The 24,122-nt window shown below is 33.1% G+C and overlaps 2 protein-coding genes across 2 annotated transcripts; one reads left to right on the top strand and one right to left on the bottom strand.

Moving 5' to 3' along the window:
- Positions 1 to 1,019: 1,019 nt before the first annotated feature.
- LOC143396670 (C-type lectin domain family 4 member D-like) lies at positions 1,020 to 9,745 on the top strand. Its single transcript, XM_076852616.1, has 6 exons — positions 1,020 to 1,047; positions 2,759 to 2,851; positions 5,826 to 5,936; positions 6,640 to 6,791; positions 8,408 to 8,523; positions 9,527 to 9,745. The coding sequence occupies exons 1-6, from the start codon at positions 1,020 to 1,022 to the stop codon at positions 9,672 to 9,674; spliced, it is 648 nt and encodes a 215-aa protein (XP_076708731.1). The 3' UTR covers positions 9,675 to 9,745.
- A 6,412-nt stretch (positions 9,746 to 16,157) lies between these two features.
- Positions 16,158 to 20,949, bottom strand: LOC143396669 (C-type lectin domain family 4 member E-like). The gene is made up of 6 exons (XM_076852615.1): positions 20,886 to 20,949; positions 19,923 to 20,015; positions 19,201 to 19,290; positions 18,092 to 18,243; positions 17,350 to 17,465; positions 16,158 to 16,314 (listed from the first exon to the last, which is right to left on the bottom strand). The coding sequence occupies exons 1-6, from the start codon at positions 20,920 to 20,922 to the stop codon at positions 16,158 to 16,160; spliced, it is 645 nt and encodes a 214-aa protein (XP_076708730.1). The 5' UTR covers positions 20,923 to 20,949.
- Positions 20,950 to 24,122: the final 3,173 nt, after the last annotated feature.

The following is a 24,122-nucleotide window of genomic DNA, read 5'->3' as shown; positions in this document are numbered from 1 at the left end:
GTTCTGGTGAGGGCCCTCTTCAGGTTTTCAGATGGTTGGTTTCTTTCTGTAACCTCACATGGAGAGAATGAGAAGGTGGGTAGTGGCAGGGAGAGAGAGAGATCAAGATATATCAAGTGCAAACTCTCTGAGTATTTTTTAAAAGGGCACTGATTCCCATAAACATAATCCTCATGATTTATCTAATCCTAATTGTTGCTCAAATGTCCTATATCTAGATATCATATGGGGGTTAGGGTTTTAACCTAAAAAATAGTCACTCTCTACTGTAAGTGAAGTCAGGAGCTCTGTTGTGTCTATCACAGAATCTTCAATTTTCTTTTTCTTTGCCTTAAAAATCCTATTTTTTTCTCACCTAAGAAGATCCTGGAATTTAATGAACAATTTTTACCACCTTTCCCTCAATTCCCAAACAAAGACTCTGTGTTTTCACATCAACAGACATACAAAATGTACATTAAAAGCTTTTGTTCATTGCTCATTTGTCTTTGCCATCTAGAAGAGAATATCTCACTTGGTTCAAGGAAATTTATACGGGCAGAGTTTACCCCATGCATGTAACTGCCTTTGAAAAGACAATATCCAGGAAAAGAAAAAGATGAGGGGATGAGTATTTCGTTTTTATCCGGCATAATGGTTATTTCCTTTAGGGCATTAATAATGTTTTGTCTAGATGAACAAAAACAAATTGCGAAATCTTACATGACACACCAAGGATCTCATATACTTATGGAAGTGTCTACCAACTCTTTGGGGGCATTGCTTTCTCAATTTCCTTTTTCACTTTGCCCCATCTGCCTGAATGAATCAAGGGAAACCCCAATTTTTGAAAAGACCTCTTCTTTTGAGTCAACTGTTATACTGGGAACTTTCTGACCTCACCAGAAGCTAATATTGGTGTTCAATCTCAAGTATTTATGAACTTATTTCTCTATCCACAGAAATATATACCCTGAAAAAAAAAAAAGGACGAGGTTCCTGGTCCTCTTGACCACTGGTCAACATAGAGTAAACACACAATGAAGCTTGAAGAAACTCAGAGTAAACGTGAGTACTTTTTTCAATTTTAAAGAGGCAGAGGAAATGATAACTGAGAGTTAACAATGTGAATTGATGATAATTGCAAAGATAAAAGATAGTTATGAGAAGGAGCAGTGGGAGGAAATGAGAATGACCTTGGTGAAGAGACAGATGAGTTGGGTAGCAGAAAGTTCTTTACAAAATGTAGGTTGTACCAAGAGAGAAATAATAAAAATATGAAAGAGAAGTAAGGTGAAAAGAAAGAGAGTAATTTAGGAAGATTCTTTTAAAAATGCTTTTATTAGTGCATTGCAGTTATATACAAATGGGGTTTCATTTTGACACAAACATACACGTGTGGAAAAGCATTTGCTTCATTTTAGTCCTCAGTATTTCCTCTTTCCCTCCTCTCCTCTCTCCTTCTGTTTCTCTTTCTCTATTTTACTTGTCATTCTTCTATTTATTTATTATTTTAATTGGCGTTGTATAGACATACATAAAGGTGAAATTCAGTGTAATGTATTCATATTTGTAAGTAGCATAACTTGGATAACTTCATTCTGCTTGAATGGATTCTTTTAAGGGGGAGAGAGAAGGAAAGTGTAGAAATACACTGCCTCAGGATCATGGTATATCATAGGCTCTGACTCTGATTTTGTTTGACTTAAAGGACACCAAAATATTTGTGTTGCAAGAATGTTAAATAATAGTTTTGAGAAATATAGAGAATCGATGAAAAATTATTTAAATTTAAAATTAAAGTTTTGCTTAATCTCATCAACCCTCCAAGGTGAACTTTAGTAGGATCACATTGTACAGTGGTCCTGAAAAATGCCTTTTCATGTAACAACATGTCTTGGGAATTTTTATGCTAATACATAATGATATGCATAATTATTTAGTTGTTACATAGAATTTCATTATATACACTGATTGTAATTTAGAATATATGATATTAATAACACATATGTAAGTATTAGGTCCTTTTTTTCACAACTATTTGATGGTGTTCCATAAATAAAATAGCAGCTATTAAAAACTGCAATGCACATTCTTTTATTTGTAGAAAATTAATGAGTTTAAAAAATGGATAAAATCTATTGAATTGATATTTCTGAAAGATTTTTTTTTAATTTACAGTCTCAGCAGCATTTGTTTCCTCACTGTGGGTAGTTATTTCCTCACATCCTTGCCAACACTGCAATTTTTACTTTCCTTCTACAAATCGATATGAAAAATCACACTACAATATTATAGTTCATGTTTCCTGATTGAGCATACCTTGATAACCATTTATAATTTCAGCAAATTATAATTTTGGCATATTTTCTGCTCGAAGCTTTGCTCAGTTTTCTAATTGATTTTGAAATTCTTTATATAATATGGATTGTAATATTGAGACAAGACTTTTCTTTCATGTATTCCTTATTGTTTTAGGTTGTTTTTGTTACATAGAAGTTTTAATTTTTATGTACTCAAATTCTCAACTTTTTATGGGTGTCAGGTTTTATGTCTTGCTTATAGAAATGTTTCCTATTCCAAAATTATAAAAATGTTCACATTTATTTATTTACCAGTAAGCTCTAAAATCAATATATTCACAAGAAATATTTAAGCTGTCCTCTAGATACTAAAATGTTTTGATGTTCTTACATTTAGCTTGCTCCTTGGTAGAACTGCCTTTCTTACACTTTTTGGCCAAGTTATCTAACCAGTTTCTTTTTGTTTTGTTTTTTAGGACAAGGAGGCCGGCATTCCCAGCTGGTCACTTGGGTCTTTGCAATCGTTTGCATCTCTCTTCTCAGTGCCTGTTTTATTGAAAATTGTTTTGGTAAGTTATTAGCTAAGGTGGAACTCTTATTGAATTATTTCTTGAAAACAACTTTCATAAGGTTAATCCTAGCCTTTTACTGTCTTGATTTTCCCCAACATATAAATGTATAATACATTCAGTGTCTTTGATTTAAAATTTAGACTTACCTAGTTGCCTTTTATTGTTTGATGGTGCTATCTTGTGCCACAGAATGAAAGACTATTTTAGGTACTTGTAAAAACTGGTAAAAATAGTAAAGTTTTGAAGTGGAATTACAAGGGACTGCATCTTATGAGTAGGGAGTAGGCAGAAAAAAACAACTTTCTAATGTATTCACTTTGAAAGGGAGAGCAAGGTTGGATGTTCCCCTCCATTCCCTTCTCTGCCTCCTTCTTTCTTTCCCTCCCTCCTCCCCTCCCTCCCTTTCCTTCTTTTTTTCCTCCCTCCCTCTCTCCCTCCCTCTCTCTCTTTCTTTCCCTCCCTCCCTCCTTCTCTCCTTTGTTTTTTTTTTAAAAAAACACATTATTGAGAAATGATTGACATATAAAAAACTGTAAATACTTAACAGACACATATGAAGTTTGAGGATAAGTATATATTTATGGGACCATAAGTATCATCACAACCATAGGAAAACTTGTTTTTTATGATATCAAGACCCAAAATAAAATTATTAAAATAAAAGTAATATTACACAGGTACAAAAACAAACAGACTAGAGGAAATAATAGAGATCTTAATTACATATCTTGCATACATAAACTTTTTATATAAAAACAGAAGGGAATATTGCATAGTTATGAGAAGAGGATAATTTTGCTAAATTAATATATAAACCCATTAATTTATCTATATTTAATAAATGAAACTAGGCTCATGCATCACACTAAGTACAAACATCCATCCAAATTGGATTATTGACCAAAATGTGAAGAGTGAATTAATTATATCTTAAAAAGATAAATGGAGAATATCTTTATGATCTTGATAGGGCAATGATTTCTTAAATCACAAAATGCACATATAAAATAAATACAGCTTTGACAAATTATAATACATTGAAATAAGAGTTTCCATATAACAAGATAACAAAGTGGAAACAGAAAACCCTAAAAGAAAACATTTGTAGTCTATACAACTAATATATGTGATATCTACACTACAAAATCTTTTCAATTCAATAGAAAAGAATATCTACAACATAATAGCAAAATTTTAAATAGTACATTATAAGAAAAATGATAGTCAAATAAACACAGGAAAGTCAACTTCATTAGTCAGGAGAAACACAACTGCAACTCACAATGAGATACCATGCAAACATTCCAGGACGGTAATGATTAAAAAATCTGGCACTTCCCAGTATTGTTGATGCTATGGAAAATTGGACCTGAACTGCTAAAGACTTGGTGCTTGTGTGAGTGTGAAGCAGACAACCTCTTTGGAAAAGTGCACCATGATTATAGTTTATAACACGTTTATGCTATCGTCATCAATTGCACTTCTAGGGATTTACCTTACAGAAATACATGCTCATGTGCTTTAGAATGGTGGTGAATATTGCTCAGAGAAGTATATTCACAACAGCCAAATGCTGTACATAATACAAATGTCTACTAGAAGTAGAATAGATAAATATGTTTTATACATTACTATAGCAAAGAAATGGTTGAGTTATTGCGCATGCATTAGCATGGATAAATTCCAGAAACAATACTGAGCAGAAGATTAAAACCAAAGGAATACATTCCATAATTCCATATGGTCTTGGATTACATTATTAAAGTGGTAAAATTGTGAAGCAAAGCACTTTAAAAGTCATGAAATGGTTACCTTACAGGATAAGTGGAATGCATTTGGGTTCTGAAGGCCACTGGCAATATTCTATTTCTTGAGTAGGACAAAATACCTCGAGTTTAACATATTATTATTACATGTTACAATAGTTTTCTAAACTGTACATTTATGTTTTCCACTTTTTTTAAAGCATTTGGCCATATTTCAGAGAAAAATTACTAATAAATATTAATATCAAATATAATTTTCAACAATTGCTTTTTAAAAAATATTTAATTGATTTTTATTTTTAAAATACATGACAGTGGAATGCATTACAATTCTTATTACATATACAGAGCACAATTTTTCATATCTCTGTATATAAAGTATGTTCACACCAATTCATGTCTTCATACATGTACTTTGGATAATGATGTCTATCACATTCCACCATCATTGCTAACCCCTGCCCCCTCCCTTCTCCTCCCACCCCTCTGCCCTATCTAGAGTTTGTCTGTTCCTCCCATGCTCCCCTCCCTACCCCATTATGGGTCAGTCACCTTATATCAGAAAACATTTGGCATTTGGGGTTTTTTTGGGGGGGGGATTGGCTAACTTCACTTAGCATTGTTTTCTTCAATGCCAACCATTTACCTGCAAATGCCATGATTTTATTCTTTTTTATTGCTGAGTAATATTCCATTGTGTATATATGCTACATTTTTTTAATCCATTCATCTACAGAGGGGCATCTAGGTTGGTTTCACAGTTTAGCTATTGTGAATTGTGCTGCTATAAACATTGATATGGCTGTGTCCCTATAGTATGCTTTTTTTAAAAAAAAATATTTATTTATTTATTTTTAGTTTTCAGCAGACACAACATCTTTGTTTGTATGTGGTGCTGAGGATTGAGCCCGGGTCGCACGCATGCCAGGCGGGCGCGCTACCGCTTGAGCCACATCCCCAGCCCTAGTATGCTGTTTTTAAGTCCTTTGGGTGTAGACCAAGGAGGAACAGCTGGGTCAAATGGTGGTTCCATTCCTAGTTGCTTTCAACCAATTCACTTGTTGCTGGCACAAGGAAACTGCATAGGAAGAAAAGACAATGTGTGGGCTTTAACTATTAGAGTAAGAGAAAATTTAGACTGCTTTAATTTTTCTATTACAGTTGGTTATGTAAAGAAAGGAAACTAAACTTTTCTTTCTTGACAGTGACATATAACAATTTTTTACGTAAGAGAGGAATGCAAAGGTTCAAGTTACCAGAGTATCATATGAAGCTAACATGCATCAGAGAAGAATCAGGACTAAAAGGTATAGATAGCAGAGAGCATAAATGAATGTCTTCTTATTTTCATTTCTATTCAAATTCATAATTTGATTTAAAGAATATAAGCAGTAAGCCAAGGAGGAGTAAAATAACATAAAGAAGAATCTAGCATAGAGGTGAATATATAAGTAAACTGGGAAAAATATTTCTCATGACTACACTCAGTGAAATAACTGGAAAAAATATAATAACACATTCATGGGCTATTTTCGACATCCAAAATATAACATGAATTTAATTCCAATTTATTATATGGACAGATTTTTCTTAGACTATATAGCTCAGCTGAGGTATCTTTTTATCTTTTATTTGCAGTCTCATTTAAGAGAATGGAGAAATGTTTGAGTTTTAACAGATTTTCTTTTGACTCCTTCTGATAAGATGTCTTGCAAAAGACTTTAAGGAAACACTTTATATTTGAAAGTAAATAGATAGATATAGGGACATTGTTTTTGAAGAGAACACTAAGCAATTTTCTCATCGACATTATGTGGTTTCAGGTACTATTATTTAGAAGATATTTAGAATTTAGTTTTTTGAAATTTTGCTAGGGGGGTGGGAAATGGGAGATAATGATTGTGGTAATCCTGGTATTACTTACACAAATGTTAAATGGATATTAAGTCATAGAATAGTTATGCAATTTGTCACAGATGAAAAAAATTTATCTAAATTCCATTTCAATTTTCACCTGAGGAGATACCTGGAATTGCTGTCCTATTGGCTGGGAAGGCTTCCAGTCCAACTGCTATCTTCCTTTTAATGACAACAAAACATGGGCTGAGAGTGAAAGGAACTGTTCAGAGATGGGAGCCCATCTGGCGACAATCAGCACAGAAGCTGAGCAGGTTTGTCAGGAACTCTACCACAGTTTCTCTACTGCTTTTAATTTCTTTTCAGGGAAAGAATTTTTCTGCTCTGCTAGGCCTCTGGATCTTTTCTTCATCTATTCCATATGCTTGGTAGGCCTTTTCTTCTTGTCTTATTTTTTTTCTTCTCTCCTTCCCTCCCTCCTTCCTTCTTCTTCTCCTTCTCCTTCTTTCTTCTTCTTTGGGGGTACTGAGGATTGAACTGAACTCAGGAGCACTCAACCACTGAGCCACATCCCCAGCCCTATTCTGTATTTTATTTAGAGACAGGGGTCTCACTGAGTTGCTTAGCATCTTACTTTTGTTAAGGCTGGCTTTGAATTTGTGATCCTCCTGCCTCAGTCTCCTGAGCCGCTTTGATTACAGGCATGGGCCACTATGCCCAGGTAAACTGTGGTTTTAATAGTAAAGCCCACCATATGTTACAGTATACTTTACCATTTCTCTGATAATAGAAATGTTACATACATGTGGAATTATATAGTAACATATACATCTATCTATGAAACATTTTTTACATGTTAGAAAATTAGCTATTTTTCTTTATATTGTCAACTTCTCATCTTTCTGGGTTTTATTCAAGCATTATCTCTTCTAGAAAATGACCCTGATGACCTTCCCTACTCCACAATCCCGATTCTAAGTTGTAGGTACAGTTGTAACTCATTTGCAGGTGAGGTCGTAGCATTTACTCTAGTGTACTAAAATGTCTGTTTGCTACACCATCTCTTCCATTGACTCCCACTTGGGAGAGGGCTGGAGCCTTAATATACTCATCTTTGCATTTCTAGTGTTCTGTGCAGAGCCAGGTAGACACACTGGATAAGACTTATTAAATGTTTGGTGAGTAGGTGGGTAAACGAGTGATTAATCAGGATTGATTATAGCTTCTCAAGATAAAGTACAGACAAAAAAATTGAGATGTATAGTTCTAATTCCAAATAAAGAAATATTTGAGTAAGTTCAGTTTTTCAAAGATGAAACTTATTTCCTCATATATTTATGACTCAGATTCTATTTTTTTCTTAATCAATAGTTTCCTTGAGGAGTCTATCTCTAAGCCTTTTCCATCTATAGGATTTCTGCTGTTCAAATAAATGCAATTTTATTTATTTATTTATTTATTTATTTATTTATTTATTTAGTTCTCCGCAGACACAACATCTTTGTTTGTATGTGGTGCTAAGGATCGAACCCGGGCCGCACGCATGCCAGGCGAACGCACTACCGCTTGAGCCACATCCCCAGCCCCAAATAAATGCAATTTAAAGAAACAATTTAAAAAGGCAATTTTAGAAACAAAAGCCTCTACAAATAAAATGCTATTAAGCAGGTATTAAGAGGGCTTCAAGTATGAGCTCATTTAATCTACACAGTAACTCTATGAAGTAGTAAGTTGTTCTTTTTGGAGATAAAAAAACTGGGGATTCAGTAAGACAAAAGTATTTACTAAAATCATTAGAAGCAGGATTTGAAAACAGACCTGATATCAAATCTTTGTACTAAACCAGTAATCTATTTGACTTCTCTTTCTCAACAAAACAGCTATGGCTTAAGTTCAAATATATCTATATAAATCTATATTTTGTGTGCAGAACTTTATGACTAAATTTTTGGATAGACGATTTTCATATTTCCTGGGACTTACAGACGAGGATATGGAAGGTCAATGGCACTGGGTGGACCAGACACCATTTAATCCACACATGGCGTGAGTATATTTGTTGGGGCTAAGGGCATTTATAGGCAAATGTGAGAAGATGTAGCAAGAAGAATTAATTGTAGAGTGGAATACACCAATGTAAAATATTTACTCAGAATAGAGCAGTGTGGATCAAGTAGCCTCTGTAGTCCACACCCAGTTGCAGAATAATCCAAACTTTAGCAAAGTTTTTGGTATTTTTATTTATTCAATATTGATGGAAGAATGGATAGCTTAACAGTTATTTGAGAAAATAGTCCTTAAACTTGACATTTGTATAAACAACCTAATGTGATATATATGTCTTCACTATCAGCTAAGAGTATATTACTGTATATGTATGTATGTGTGTGTGTGTGATTCAATTCCAGTATGGGGATTGAATCCAAGTACATTATACTACTGAGATATACTCCCAGTCCTTTATTTTTCATATTGAGACAGGGTATTATTAAGTTTCCAAGGCTGACCTTGAACATAATTGTGAACTTCTTGAGTCTTTGACATTACATGTGTGCCACTATGTCCTGCTGATAAAAATTATTATTGAGAATTATAACCTGTTTTTCTTCTGTGAAACCAATATTGTCTAATATAAACAAAATCACAAAGTATATAATTACAATGTTTTAGCAATCACAAGAATAAAGTAAAAAGAAATAGTAAAATTTATTTTAATAATGCTTTAATTATCATGAATAATATATTTAACTCAATAATCCAAATCTTGTTTCAATGTGTGATTAATAGAAAACTATTAGTAAGATGTTTAAACCCTTTCTTTTTGTACTAAGTTTTCAAAGTAAGGTGTGCACATAACAAACATCTCATATGGAGAGATCACATTTCAAGTGCTCAATAGGTGTTCAAGAGTCACATCAAATAGCGACTCTTGCATTGCACAGTGCAGCTCTGAAATGTTCAATAGGGACATTTTCTCTGACATGGTCCCCTGATAACTATATCTGTAATCCATATCATCTATATCTCTCTCTGTTTCTTCTTCTTTCAGATTCTGGCATGAGGATGAACCTAACAACTTTCAGGAAGAAGACTGTGTTGTCATTGTTAATGTCCAAGATAAATGGGCCTGGAATGATTTTCCTTGTAACTTTGAGACAAGTAGAATTTGTAAGATACCTGGAACAGGATTCAACTAGAAACCTACAAAGTGATCCTTGTGATGAAAAAGAACAACCAAATCAAGCAGGGCAGAATGTAAAGCATCATTCAAACAGAGAAAACGTGGAGTCATAGAGCATTTTTCAGTCAGAATGCCCTTATTTATTTTTGTTCAATTCATGCAAGATTGTGTCTGTGTGTGTGTGTGTGTGTGTGTGTGTGTACAAGATAATGTGATTTTGTGTGGTGTTTTCATAGAAAGAATCATCTATTCCATGAGAACCAGTTTCATTATCTTTGCTTTCTTGATATTATCTCAAGGTAATTACTTTTTGTTTGGTATGCATTGATTAAATATCTAACAGAATCACTTGAATAATGTAATCTTTTTTGTCATTTTTCTTTTGTTTTAATTCTTATCTCTTAGAATTCTTAACTGGCAGTGGTGAATCATTTTTTTTACCCAAGTATCACAGTCTTTGAAGTATTTATGTGATATTTTTATTGTTTGATGTTTCATTTTCAGACTTTGAAGTAATGTCATTAAACTGACATTTGTGAGTGAAAATTTTCCAGAACCATAGTATAAAACAGTTCTAAATTATGGTACTGCACAGGTAGAAAAACAATGAATAACCTCCTTACTCCACTTTAAATAATTTTGAAAGCAGAATGTATCAAACTGACTTAATATCATTTTTAGTGGAAAATCCCATTATTGGCCACTTGAACCAAACACCTTCAATTCTATAGGATTGAAGAAAAAGATCCTTGGGAAGATTAAAAACTCACCTTTGTATTGCTTGCTCCTGATAATCATTACTAAGGCTTAGATCTATCCTTTAGTAGAGATGAAATGTATTCCCTTTGGAATTATAGGAAAGTTACTGGGGATAATTTGGCTCTTAGCTAACAGTTAAAATCTATTTATTTATTTATTTATTTTATTGTTGGTTGTTCAAAACATTACATAGTTCTTGATATATCATATTTCACACTTTGATTCAAGTGGGTTATGAACTCCCATTCTTACCCCGTATACAGATTGCAGAATCACATCAGTTACACTTCCATTGATTTATATATTGCCATAATAGTGTCTGTTGTATTCTGCTGCCTTTCCTATCCTTTACTATCCCCCCTCCCCTCCCCTCCCCTCCCCTCTTCTCTCTCTACCCCCTCTACTGTAATTCATTAATTATTTGGAGTTCCACTATATTGGTAACTTCATTTTCACATGAAGGAAAGAGTCACATTTTAACCCATTAATTTATATTGTTAAAATATTTTTAAGCTATAAAGCTATAGTTCAAACTAGAAAGGAAGTCATTGTTTTAACCTCTTAAAATTGTTATGTATGTAGTACCACTTATGAGGCAGTCCCATTCAACTTTAATAAAATACAGTGCTTTCTTAAAAATTTTAATCAGCTAATGTTTCCTGGCTCTCAACTGAAAAATTTTAAGTAATAACTTTTTAAATGATTTTCTATGCCACTCTTTTAAAAACAGTATTTATTTTGTAAACTGTTATTGATTTTTCTGATTTTGGAGTGTTGGTGTATGATTATATGTGGGGATTGGGTGCATTGTGTGTGTGTGTGTGTGTGTGTGTGTGTGTATGTGTGTGTGTGGTGTGTGTGTGTGTTATGTGTCTACATCTCAAACTGATGCTTTTAATTGGAATGATACAAAATAGTTTTAATCCTATCTACCATATACACTAAATTACATAGCACAAAGCCTGTTATAATAATTTTATGTAGATGCTACTAGGCTTCGTTCAGTTAATTCTTCAATTATTAATTCATATAAACCTGTATATAGGTAGAGATTCAGGTGTCAATAAAATGTGATAATTTATTCAGTTATGTCTATCTCTGTATAATGTGTTTCTCCAAATGCCAATCATCTTTCATCACCTCCAATGCCATCACTATACCCTAAGCCTCATGGCCTTTGAATCTATCTCTCTGTTACCAACCTTAGTAATTTTCGGTCTGTTTTCAATTCTCATAGCACATCTCCTATTCACAATTTTTTGAAACATAACTGACAGTAATTTAATAAAAATAAACTCTAAATTTTAGTACTTCATAATATTCTAGAAGCTTGAAACACTCAAAAGATTTTAAGCAGTGTTTTTATTTTTATTTTTTTAAATATACAAGTGTATTAAAGAGGAAAAACAAGAAACACATAAATAAAAGTATGAAATAAATCTTCAGTCCCCCAATGCCCCTTCAGAGGAAATATGATTATTGGTTTCTTATATATATTTCCATATGTTTACATAATATATAACTATATATTCTACAAATGAAGGGTTAAATATGTATACTGTATAAGCTAGCTATGTACTATATGAAATATAGACATATGCATACTATATGAACATATTAATATGTAGTCCACAATATTTTATACTGATATAATCAATATTTACATATTCCTAAACATCTTTTTTAAACTTAATAATGGTTTGGAAATTGTTTTTACCTTGTTTTTTATAAGTGAATAGTATTTCATTGTATGGTTGTATCATAATTGGAAGTAATCTTAAAATTATAAATTATTTCCTTTATATAATAAAAAATCAACAAGATGATAGCTCTAAAACAAACCACAAAGCAGTCCCAGTTCAGAGCTGGAAATGGGGAAAATATTTCATGGATTTTCCACCTACAAATATATGGGGCTTACAGAACAAATTTGAATGCATTGAGAGGTGATGTGCAGTTCTGGAGAGTTAAGAGATGGATTGTATGTGTACACAGAAAACTAAATAAATATGAAAAATAATGACAATACTAACCACAGTGAAAATCAGAATGCTTTAAGAGTACATGATAATATTAGATGTATATAATACATACTAGTACATGATTCAGCTGTGAATAATATTTTCAAATTCACAACAATGTAAATGTTGAATACTTAACATTTAAGTACAAACTTAAAAATAAGTGATCATATAGTGATAAAAGAATAGACATTGTACATATGTGAAACAGAAAGAGAAGGGAGATAGTCTTGTTCACTAGTGTGCAGTTAATAGAAACTAATCAAAAATTTAAAAAGAAACCAAAGAGTTGTAATACAAACTATATTTAGAAGCTATTGAGAGTAGAAACCTGGAACTCAATAGATAAAGAAACATCTAAAGAGTTGAATGTAGTTGCTCCTCTGATTTAGGAATCAGAAGTTAGAAGAAGACAGCTACTTTTAATTACAACCCTTGCAGAAGAGTTTGTTTTTTAAAACACATGTGTGGTGTTTTGATGGAAAGAATCATCTATCCCATGAGAACCAGTTTCATTATCTTTGCATTATCTAGTGTGCAGTTAATAGAAACTAATAAAAAATATTTATGTGGATAATTTGAAAATCTGATAATGTAATTAGTCACATCAGTATTTATTATTTATTTTGTGGTTCTTGAGATTAACCCCACAGCTTTATGCATGCTAGGCAAACGCTGTTTCATAGCTTCACCTCCAGTCCTTGCAACTATTTTGGAAAAGAGGTGCTTAAGCATTGTCATAGTCCATTTTCGGTTGCTCTACCAAAATACAAGAGGCTTGGAAATGTATAAAGAAAAGAGGTTAATTCAGCTCATAGTTTGGATGCTGATGAGTCAGCTAACCCTATCAGTTTACTTTTTGGTGGAAGCATTCAGGCTAGATCACAATACAGAGGGTGGCATCATGGTGGGAGGGCATGTGAGAGGGAAACAGCAGTCACATCAAGAGACAGGAAGCAAGAAGGATACAGGGGCTATTCCCACCCTTTCTATAACAACCTACTCTCAGAGGAGCTCACTTGGGTTTCATGAAAACTACATTAGTCCCTTCCAAGGGCAGTGCTCTCAACTGGCCTAATTACTTCCCCTCAGGCCCCACTTATTAAAGGTTCCACCACTTCTTACATGCCACTCTGGAGGCCAAGTTTGCAGCACATGCAACTTCAGAGGACATGGTCAAACCATATTTAAAAGATAGCAAGTATCATCTAATAAAATCAATAAACCACTTAGTTCCAACTTTTTAACAAATGAGGAATAAAAGGAATATTCTAAAGGGTGCCTACACTAAATCTGTAGCAACTGTTCTACACAATGTTAACCATTAGAAGCTTTCTTTGTAAAATATAATAAATATTATTATATTTAAAATATATATAATATTAGTATATTATATCAGAGAAAACAAGAGCAAAGTAAAGTGCTCACAATAGCAGCTTTTATGCAATAAAGTGTTCGTTATCTTAGCTAGCTTAATATAAAAATAAAACTCTAGGCAAAAAGTAAAATTCTCATTATTACTATACCAAAACTGTCTATTATGAATTGTTATTATGAATTGTGCTGCTGTAAACATTCATGTGGCTGTATCCCTGTAGTATGGTGCTTTTAGGTCCTTTGGGTATAGTCTGAGAAGAGGAATAGCTGGGTCAAATGGTGGTTCCATTCCCAGATTTCCAAGGAATCTCCATACTGCTTTCCAAATTGGCTGAACCAATTTGCAGTCCCACCAGCAGTGTATGACTGTACCTTTTTCCCCACATCCTTGCCAACACTTGTTGTTGTCTTCATAATAGCTTCCATTCTGACTGGAGTGAGATGGAATCTTAGAGTACTTTTGATTTTCATTTCTCTGACTGTTAGAGATGATGAGCATTTTTTCATATATTGGTTGATTGATTGTATATCCTCTTCTGAGAAGTGTCTGTTTAGGTCCTCGGCCCATTTATTGATTGGATTATTTGGTTTTTTTTTTGGTGCTTAGCTCGTTGAGTTATTTATATACCCTAGAGATTAGAGCTCTATCTGATGTGTGAGGGGTAAAAATCTGCTTTCAGGATGTAGGCTCTCTGTTCACCTCACAGATTGTTTCTTTTCCTGAGGAAAAACTTTTTAGTTTAAATCCATCCCATTTATTGATTCTTGGTTTTAATTCTTATGCTATAGGCATCTTATTAAGGAAGTTGGGGCCTAGCCCATGTGCTAAAGATTAGGGTCTACTTTTTCTTCTAGTAGACGCAGAGTCTCTGGTTTAATTCCTAGATCCTCAATCCATTTTGCATTAACTTTTGTGCATGGTGAGAGATAAGGATTTAATCTCATTTTGTTGCATATGGATTTCTAGTTTTCCCAGCACCATTTCTTGAAGATGCTAACTTTTCTCCAGTTCATGCTTTTGGCACCTTTGTCTAATATAAGATAGTTGTAATTTTGTGGGTTAGCCTCTGTATCCTCTATTCTATACCATTGCTCTACCAGTCTGTTTTAGTGCCAATACCATGCTGTTTTTGTTACTATTGCTTTGTAGTATAGTTTAAGGTCTGGTATAGATATACCACATGTTTCACTCTTCCTGCTTAGAATTGCTTTATTCTGGGTCTCTTATTTTTCCAGATGAATTTCACGATTGTGGAGAAAATTTTAAACTTGATTGCAAGACTTGTACTCATAAATACATATATAAAAGATCTTGCTCCACGTATTGAATGATTATCAGACTGCATCATCAAGAAAGGGAAAGGGACTGGAAAGAGGAAATACAAGAGTAAGAACACTTTACATGATTCTTTATAATTTTTCTTTACTTCGGAGCAACTTATTTTTATAAGTTGCCACCCAGGCCTTGTACATGCTAGGCAAGAGCTCTGCTTCTAAGCTACACCCCTAGTCCAGACTGAGCAACATTTTAGGAAAAAGTTTTATATGGTAATCTATAAAACATACAATTTTTGAAGTTCTAAAACCTTTAGATTTTAATTTTTCACTTAATAAAAATAAAATTAAATTTAATATTGAAAAAGTATCATGTTGTATGATTTCTTTGTATAGGAGCAAAATGAATAATTTTCCCCTTATGAATCACAACATTCATGGCTGATGTCCTAATTCAGAAGATAAATTAATAAAATGAAACCATATAGATTTATTTAATAAAAGTTTTACAAGACATAGGAGTCATCAGAAATGTTTAGTCAGAGGAACATAGAAATCAACATATATTTTATCTCATGACTTGAAGATGCATCTTAGTTATTATACAGGAAAACATAGAGAAGATGTACGTTTGAACAGGAGATGAAAAACAACATGAGAAAAGACAGGCTTTTTAGGAGCTAGAAAGGGACAACCAGGCAATCATTCAAAGGAATTTCCAAAATCTTCTTTGTTTTACTCTGTACTTGCTCTATGTTCCTGTAATTTCATATAAATACCAATGAGGTGAGTGTATCAAAAGGAGAGTTCCTTGCTTCTCATGACTAGTGGATTGCTTTGAAAATTCTGAGAGGAGGAACTAACATGGAGGAGAATGTACTTCAGTCAGCATCATAAATTATAACATTGAGAAACACTTGTTTTATTTATATCTGAGTAATGAATACTTATGAAGTCCTCACGGTATGCAATGAATATTTTCTCTTGTTGGGCTATGGATATGTTCATGACCTTGTTCCTTATCATTTATATATTTAAGTCATGCAAATAGTTCTTAAAGATTTGTCTTAGTTTGCAGCATTTATTTCTGGCATTTCACAAATCCGAAACATGTTGTAGAAACAGGGTATATCATTCCAATTTTGCCTTGCATTTGAAGAGTCCCTGATGGTGGCACAGTCCTCCAGTGTAATTAAATTGTTAGGCTCTCCTGCATCCCAGAAGCTGAAAAAGACCAACATGGGAGATTTTAAATCCCAGCAAGAGGAAATAAAGTTACCTAATACATAAGGCAAACCACATTTGTGTTATTTACAATAATTTTGTGATGTGGAAATTATTATCTTTATTTTGTCAGGGAAGAAAAGGAATCTCAGAAAAGCAAGACCATTTGTCCAATTTGTGGGTTTTAAAACTGAACTGGATTCTTTAGACTTTCTATTCTGTCATGCCTCTTCATGGTTTTAGACCCCTAAGGAGAAGTTATGGGGAGGTTTGATTATCTAATGGATTTATTTCCTTTGCATTCTTACCTTATGTTAAAGTTGGTTCTCTTTATTCTACTCAGAGTATGTGTTAACTTAGGTACACCCTTAAATTTTACAGTGCTGTAATGAAGCAACTTCTCTAGAGAATCCGAGCCTCTGGGTTGTATTCTTAAAACTGCAGTTTATTAGCTGAGTAAGACATTTACTCCTTTGACATTTAGCTTCCGCAAATGCTAGATGAAGACTAAGTACATTGATGTCTCTCAGAAAGGGGTAATTTAGGTAAAATGAAATAAAAAATGAGAGAAAAACTTAAGTGCTGTGTTCTAATAATTCAATACAATTATTAAGGAGAAAAGGGACATTTTCAAAGGGTTACCACTTTCACATTATAAGTGGGAAACCATTTTTAAAAAGTTTTACATGCTTTCTCAAAACACTATTTTTTTCATTTATCTAGTTTGGGGGCATAAAACTTTATTTTATTCTTTCTTTTGCAACTTCAATGAGCACATATTTCATTCTAATCTTCTTCATATTTTCATTGATCATTTCTCCTTGATTCTTGATACAGTCCCAGGAAATGGGAGAAGTAAGAGATTGTGCCTCTTTTCTCTCTTCTATACGAGTTTTTCCTCTTTCAGAATCTAATACAACCTGAATGTTCTTCATGTATCAACAATAACAAAAAAGTTTTGAGAATGCCCCTCAACAGTGGTCTAACTTTAGGACTGTGGGTAATGTGGTTATTTGCCTACAGAAAGGTACTTACCTCAGTGACTCTGTGAAAGGTGTGCCATCCACCCATTGCCACTCACCCTCAACCACTTGGTCTGTCAGTCCAATAAAAAACTCTCTCTTTTTAGGTTTTGCATGGTAAAGGAATTCCTATGGAAGATATAAAATCAAAAAAGAGAAAATAAGCTATTTCACTTCAGAAGAGATGTTGCAAGTAATTGCAATTGAAAGAGGTAAAGTAGGGTCAAGACAAGAAATGATAGATCAATGAATCTGAAATAATAATGTCATCAAGGATTACCTTCTAATTTTTTATTGTAGTAAAATACACATTAAAATGAAACTTAAAAGGTAACAATCAACAGGAGAATTTCGACAATTAATTCAAAGTTTATCTACTTTTATAGATAGTCAAATCTCTTGTCTATCTATAGCACAAAACATTTGTAATCATAATTTAAAAATAATGAACAGTAGTTGCCTTTCTTCTCTCATATGATATGTTCTTAAACAAAAGGGTTATTCTAAAATTAATTCCCAATTTTCTTTCCCCTAAATAATAGTGTAACTCCACAAGGAAATCACCTTTTTGTTAGGTTAATCTAGTAATGAAGATAAATTAAAACAAATATTAGAAGTATTAGAAGCAGCATGTATTGAATTATGTTTATTTAATAAATTGTAGTTTGGGTCAAACATTGGCCCATGTATGGGAAAAGGGATGGATTATGTGGAGAATACTACATCAACACTGGAGGAGCCTGTACTATAATTACCTGTTCCTCCTGTGTGTTGATAACCACCAGGTGAGCTCCCATGCCTGAGCAGTTCCTTGAACTTGATAACCAGGACATGGTGTTTGTAGAAAAGAAATAGCAGCTAGATTGAAAATGTTTCCAGTTCAATGGACAGCAATTCTTAACTAATCCTAGGAGAAGAGAAATTTCAGTTAGTGCCTCAAATGAACTAAGAAAACATAACATTTCTTCTGATCCTATGGAGTCCAGCATTGATAATAGAAGCCTCAGAAATCCTTGTTAATTCCCCACATCTTACTAAGACTTTAGATAGTTCCAATATTGGTAAATATATAAACACATTTTTCTTGTCTTTTGAACATATCTTCATTTTCTAGATGTCAGTGCTAGTAAATACAACAATACATGCCATCTATTTAAGTTATACAATTGATATAGAACTCTTTTGTTTGTTCTTAGATTATTAAGGGCAGAAAATGCAAGCTATGTATTTTTTTTTCTGGGTGACTCCTAAGCAAGTGTCTCTTTTGCTACCTAAAAATATATTCTCAACCAAGGCATAAAGACGGGCAAAATTTCTAAGAATAATACAATTTTAGCCTTTGAAGTTTCTTTAAAAAAAAACCCACCAAAATCTCTCAATTTAACGGTGAGGAAATTATAACTCAAAGAAGAAAGTCCATTTCCCAGTATCATGTAGCATTTTTCTAAGACTTGTAGCAAGACAAGATATACAGGTGTTTGCAATTTATTTCTGAGGTACTACCAAATTCTCTACTCTGTACTCTTTTTTTCTTTTACCTTATTTTGGATACAGCTGAAAGAAAAAGAAAATGTTATACACTTTCTGTTTACAGATTTACTGTTCAGACACACCCTCTAATTTATTCTAAACTTTTCTCAAATGTCCCTGAAATTTTCTGCCTCAACGCTAATTACATTTCCAAAGTTTTGTCGTCTATCCCGACCATTTCCTCAACACTCTTTTATAGTATAGACAGGATTTCACATTTTGTTTTAAAAAACAGGATCTTATCCAATGATAATTTTCTTATTCCAAAATCAGTCTAGAAGCCATAAAGTGTAGATTTATAAATTTTGATATTCAACAGTGGGGCCTGTTATACCTGAACCATCATTATTGCAGGAGAGCTCCCGTAAATTCTCATGTGGTCGGGACTTTTTCTCATCACAAATTTGAAAGCTGTGATATGTCACTGTAAGAAAAAGGGCCCAGTTAATGTTCATTTTTTTGTTGTTATTTATAATTTTTCTCAGTTTAGTGTTCATAACAAAAGTGGCAATAATTATTATGATGTTTATATCCTATTTACTTTTCATTCCATCTACAGAGGTAAGGGGATTCACTTCCTAAAAAGGAGAAGACAGTTTCATATTTCATAGTTTTCCTGACTTTTGAAGATGAGTACACTTTATTTCAGACCCAAAGATCTAGAAAAACCAAACATGTTTGCATTTCCTCTTATTCCAAGTTTAACTTCTCAACCCTTTCTTACAAAAAAGTAATTTGTTTTTACATCTGTTCCTGACCAGTGAATCCAAGTTCCAGGTTATTGTCTCACAGAGAAAAGTACATTAATGATAAGGGTACAATGGGAAGGGCTCTAGCAACAGGGAGGTGAAAACTGTGCCAGAGATCACTGAAATCTGGTAATGGTCCTCTAGTAGTTTGGGGTTTCTGGCTTGAAGTATAGCCCGGAGATTAAGAGGGAAAAAAAAACAAAATAGAATACATGTTTCAGGAGAAGAAAAGCCAGAGGCAGCAAGGAAGAGTTTACTCTTAATATTATTGTGGAGAATTGGATTAAACTTGACCTTCAGAACCCACCGATACATCTGGTGATAAAACAGGCACTGAGAAGCAGGATGGAGGCACTGGCCACAGTCCATAAGAATGCCTGGGAAGAGAAGAATCTTCTCTCTGTAGAAAGGCAGACTCAAACACAGTCAATCTTCCTGGGACAAGATAACAACAGAGATTTAAGAGAGTCTTATTTTTTCTTGTTTCTTTCTACTGGCATTGTTTGTATTGCGTAATTCTCAAGTGTCAGCATGCAGCAAAATCACCTGCTGGGCTTGCTGAAACAGATAGCTGAACCTTACCCCCAGAGTTAGCAATTTGGAGGAGCTCATTTGGAACCAACAAGTTTTCAGGGGTTGCAGATGCTGCTGGTATGAGGACCCCACTTTAAGAGTAATCCATCACAAATTTTAAGACTTTGACTCATGAACTCAGTTATACAATTTTTTTCCTTCTAGTTCTTCCAGTTAAAAAAGTGCTTTCATATATTTATAAGGCTCTTTTTGTTTCTCTCCCTTTTATCCCTTCTGCTTTTCTTGTCTCTCCTTTCTCTTCAGTGTCTCATTTATCAAGTTTGCTGTAAATTAATCAGATAAAGCATTGACAATCCTGTATTAGCTTCCCCCTCTTCCTAATATACATTTTAAGGACAAGAAAAGTGAGTTCCACAGAAGTGAAGTGACTCAAGGCATCAAAGAAAAGGAGAAATAGCAGTCTGGTAGCTCTCCTTGCATTCAAGTCAACAAGCTTCCAGTATGACATATAGTCTTCTAATCAGTCTCAATCTCTCTCTCTCTCTCTCTCTCTCTCTCTCTCTCTCTCTCTCTCTCTTCTCTCTCTCTGTCTCATTAAACCTCCTTTTTTCCTCTTCTCATTCCTATTTTTTTTCTTAATTCCACTGAGTACTTTTCTATTGTCCTGCCCCTCACCATATTTATCTCCTTTTCCAATAAAATATCTAAGGAAGAAATGAAAGAGTTACAGGTTTACCTGTGCATTGTAGTGCAGATGATTTGGATGAATTCATTCTCTTTCTTTCTCTCTCCCTTCTCAGTTTGTGCATCCAGGAGTGTTCGGTTTGTAAGATTCCAGGGAAAATGAATCATGAATGATCAACACTTTATTTCCTTTTAGATAGTTCAACACTAGTAGACATAGATTAGCTTGTTTGGTGACTGTGCATTTAACTCAGGATTTCCCTTCTTGCATAAGGTTAAGGGAGTTTACTGTACAACTCCTCTATTTTCCTCACTCCAGGAAATAACAAGATGAGGAAATGACAAAGCACTAAGCCGCAACACATGTAGGCTGACTGACATAAAATGCAAAAAACCTAAAAAATTTTTTTCTTTAGGTGGAAAAAGTCTCATTTTCTTCAACACCTAACTCATTCCCAATTTCCCTTGACACTGTGGTGTCCGTCTTTGCATTCAAAATTTCAATTTTCATCTGTATCACCCACACATTTGATAACTGAAAAAGAAGGCTTGGACTCCAAATCTCACACATTTAGCAGAGAGCTGGGCATATAGTGGGTGTATTTATCACTTAGCAACAAGAATATTTTTCCATCTTTTATCATTTTACTTCCTTCCTCTTGAGATGGTAGTGCTGAGTATTTGCATCCCTTTTATCCAATGTCAACAATGGTTTATTTCACAGACCCACCTTAGCTGATCAACCTCATGCAACATGGACATGATTCCTTTAAAATTCAGCTCAATTTGTTACAATATGAAACAAATCCTGAGGCCTCAGAGAGAGCAAGTATTTTAATTCTATTGCTCTGATACACTTGGAAATTTTATTTACTTATTGTAAACTATATTATGAGAAATAGATTTACATGTCAGAAGAAGCAATTTTATTGGATGTTAGAATGTAATGCTTCACCAGAATGTTAGTTTGATAGGTTCCATTTCCTTTCTTAAAGATAGGAGAATAAGAACATGAGCACATTGGTGTCCATTGTCTTAAAATTTCCCAAGTGCAAAGAAGCAGAAGTATGATACACATGAGTTGGTAATCCCCACATTTGATGATGCAGATGTTCCATGTATTAGAAAATGTCTTTTGTCCCACAGGGACTTTGTATTATTTCAATATATTAGGAAATTTGCTTTGTATTCTTCATTTTATAGTTATATATATATATATATATATATATATATATATATATATTTAAATATAATTATATATAAATATAGTTATATATATATTTATATTTAAATATATATATATTTAAAACATTCTAAGATTATATATGCAAATTGCTATGGTTTATGTGAGTGTTCTCCAGAGGTCTATAATGTAAAGGCTTGGTCCCCAGGGTGGTGCTATAGGTAGGTGCTTTGGACCTTTAAGAAATGAGGCCTAGTAGGAGGTTCTTAGATCATTGGGATATATCCTAAAGGGAATAGTGGCACATCTTGGAATAATATGTCATTCTCACCTGACATCCAAACCATGTATGTGGCTGTCCAATGTTGAACTTGAACCTGCAGAACCGTGCCCAAATAACCCTGTCTTTACTTGATAAGTGATGTGTATCAGGAATTTTGTTACAGTGATGTAAAGGTTATATATATATATATATATATATATATATATTACATATATGTATATATAATACACACACATATACACATACATATTTAATATTTATGTTTTACTATATAACTAACCTACATAGTTTGATATATATATATATATATCAAACTATATATATATATATATACACACACACACACACATATATGTATATATATAAAATGTTTAACATCATATGGGTATTAAGTATATTTATATTTTATTATATATGGTAAAGATAATATATCTACCATATGTATATACTATATGTCTTCTTTCAGAATTTTTCTTTACCTTTGATTTTCTGTGGTTAGAATATGTTACGCTTATGTGTACAAGTGTGTATGAGTGTGTGTGCACATCTATTTCCATTGGTCTGCTTGCTTGGTGTTCCCTGAATGTCCTGGGTCTGTACTTTGGTGTGTTTGACATTAATTTGGGGGAATTTCTCAGTCATTATTATTTCAAATATTTATTGTCTCTCTTTCAATAATAGTTATTCAACTCTTGTAGTTGACTCACAGACTAGAATATTTTCTTTTTTCTTTTCTTTTTTTTCTGTTTGTTTTTCAGTTTTTAAGTTTTATATTGAGATATCCTTAAGCTCAGGATTTCTTTCTTCAAAAATGTGAAGGTTACTAATAAGCCCATCAAAGGCATTATGACTTTTCTTATAGAGATTTTTATCTCTAGCATTTTTTGGGGGGTTCTTTATAAGAAAGTTCATAATTCTACTTAAATTGTCCATTTGTTCTTGCATGCAGTTCATTAGGTCCCCTAGTATATTAATCACAGATATTTTAAGTTTCCTATCTGATTAGCCAACATCCCTGCTATATCTGATGCTTGTTCTGTCTCTTAAAACCATGTTTTCTGCCTTTTTCTGTTTTATAATTTTTTTGATAGCTAGACATGATGTATGGTGTAAAAGATTAAGTATTCCAAATAAGAGTGGAATGCACACCCAACTAGACATATGAATAATATGTCTCTGTTGTTAAAATGTATAAGAAAGTAAGAAAAATTCCTTTAAGTTGAAAGAGTAAGTCTGCAGATCATGCTGAGTTCCAATCCTAGACATATAGCTTTTTTGAGTTACTGAAGGTGCAAGTGTCACCATCAGAAAAAACCTGTTTGTCTCTTCTGGACTATAATCCTGTTGAACATCTATGTCTTAATTAATTCTAAATAAAACAATAAAATAATAACTTTTTGATGATTTTGCAAAGAAGTATTGTGATCCATTGAATTTATTTTTCTTTTGATTAAACTAAAAAGGAAAAAACCTCTTTGATGTGGAAGTATTTTAAACATGATGACTACATTTGACCAAAGCTATTAAAAATTAAAATCTGAAGAAAATTAAGAACTAAATTGCTCACAACATGTAAATAATTATTAGTTACAAAAGCAATAGCATCAGGCTTGGGATATAGCTCAGTTGGTAGAGTGCTTACCTCACATGCACAAGGTCCTGGATTCAATCCCTAGCACCACCACCAACAAAAAGCATCAATCAGAAATGATAAGATATTTAAGTTTTATTTATTCTGTGATTTTTTAATTGTTCTTCTTTACTCATAAGTGAAGAGTGAAGCAAGGCCATACATAATTTAAAAAAAGCTTAGTTGTTTTTTT

This window comes from Callospermophilus lateralis, chromosome 4 (assembly GCF_048772815.1).
Source record: "Callospermophilus lateralis isolate mCalLat2 chromosome 4, mCalLat2.hap1, whole genome shotgun sequence".
In the NCBI taxonomy this organism is placed as follows: domain Eukaryota; kingdom Metazoa; phylum Chordata; class Mammalia; order Rodentia; family Sciuridae; genus Callospermophilus; species Callospermophilus lateralis.
Note: the sequence above shows the minus strand (reverse complement) of the source record. Positions and strands in the feature narration are given on the sequence as shown.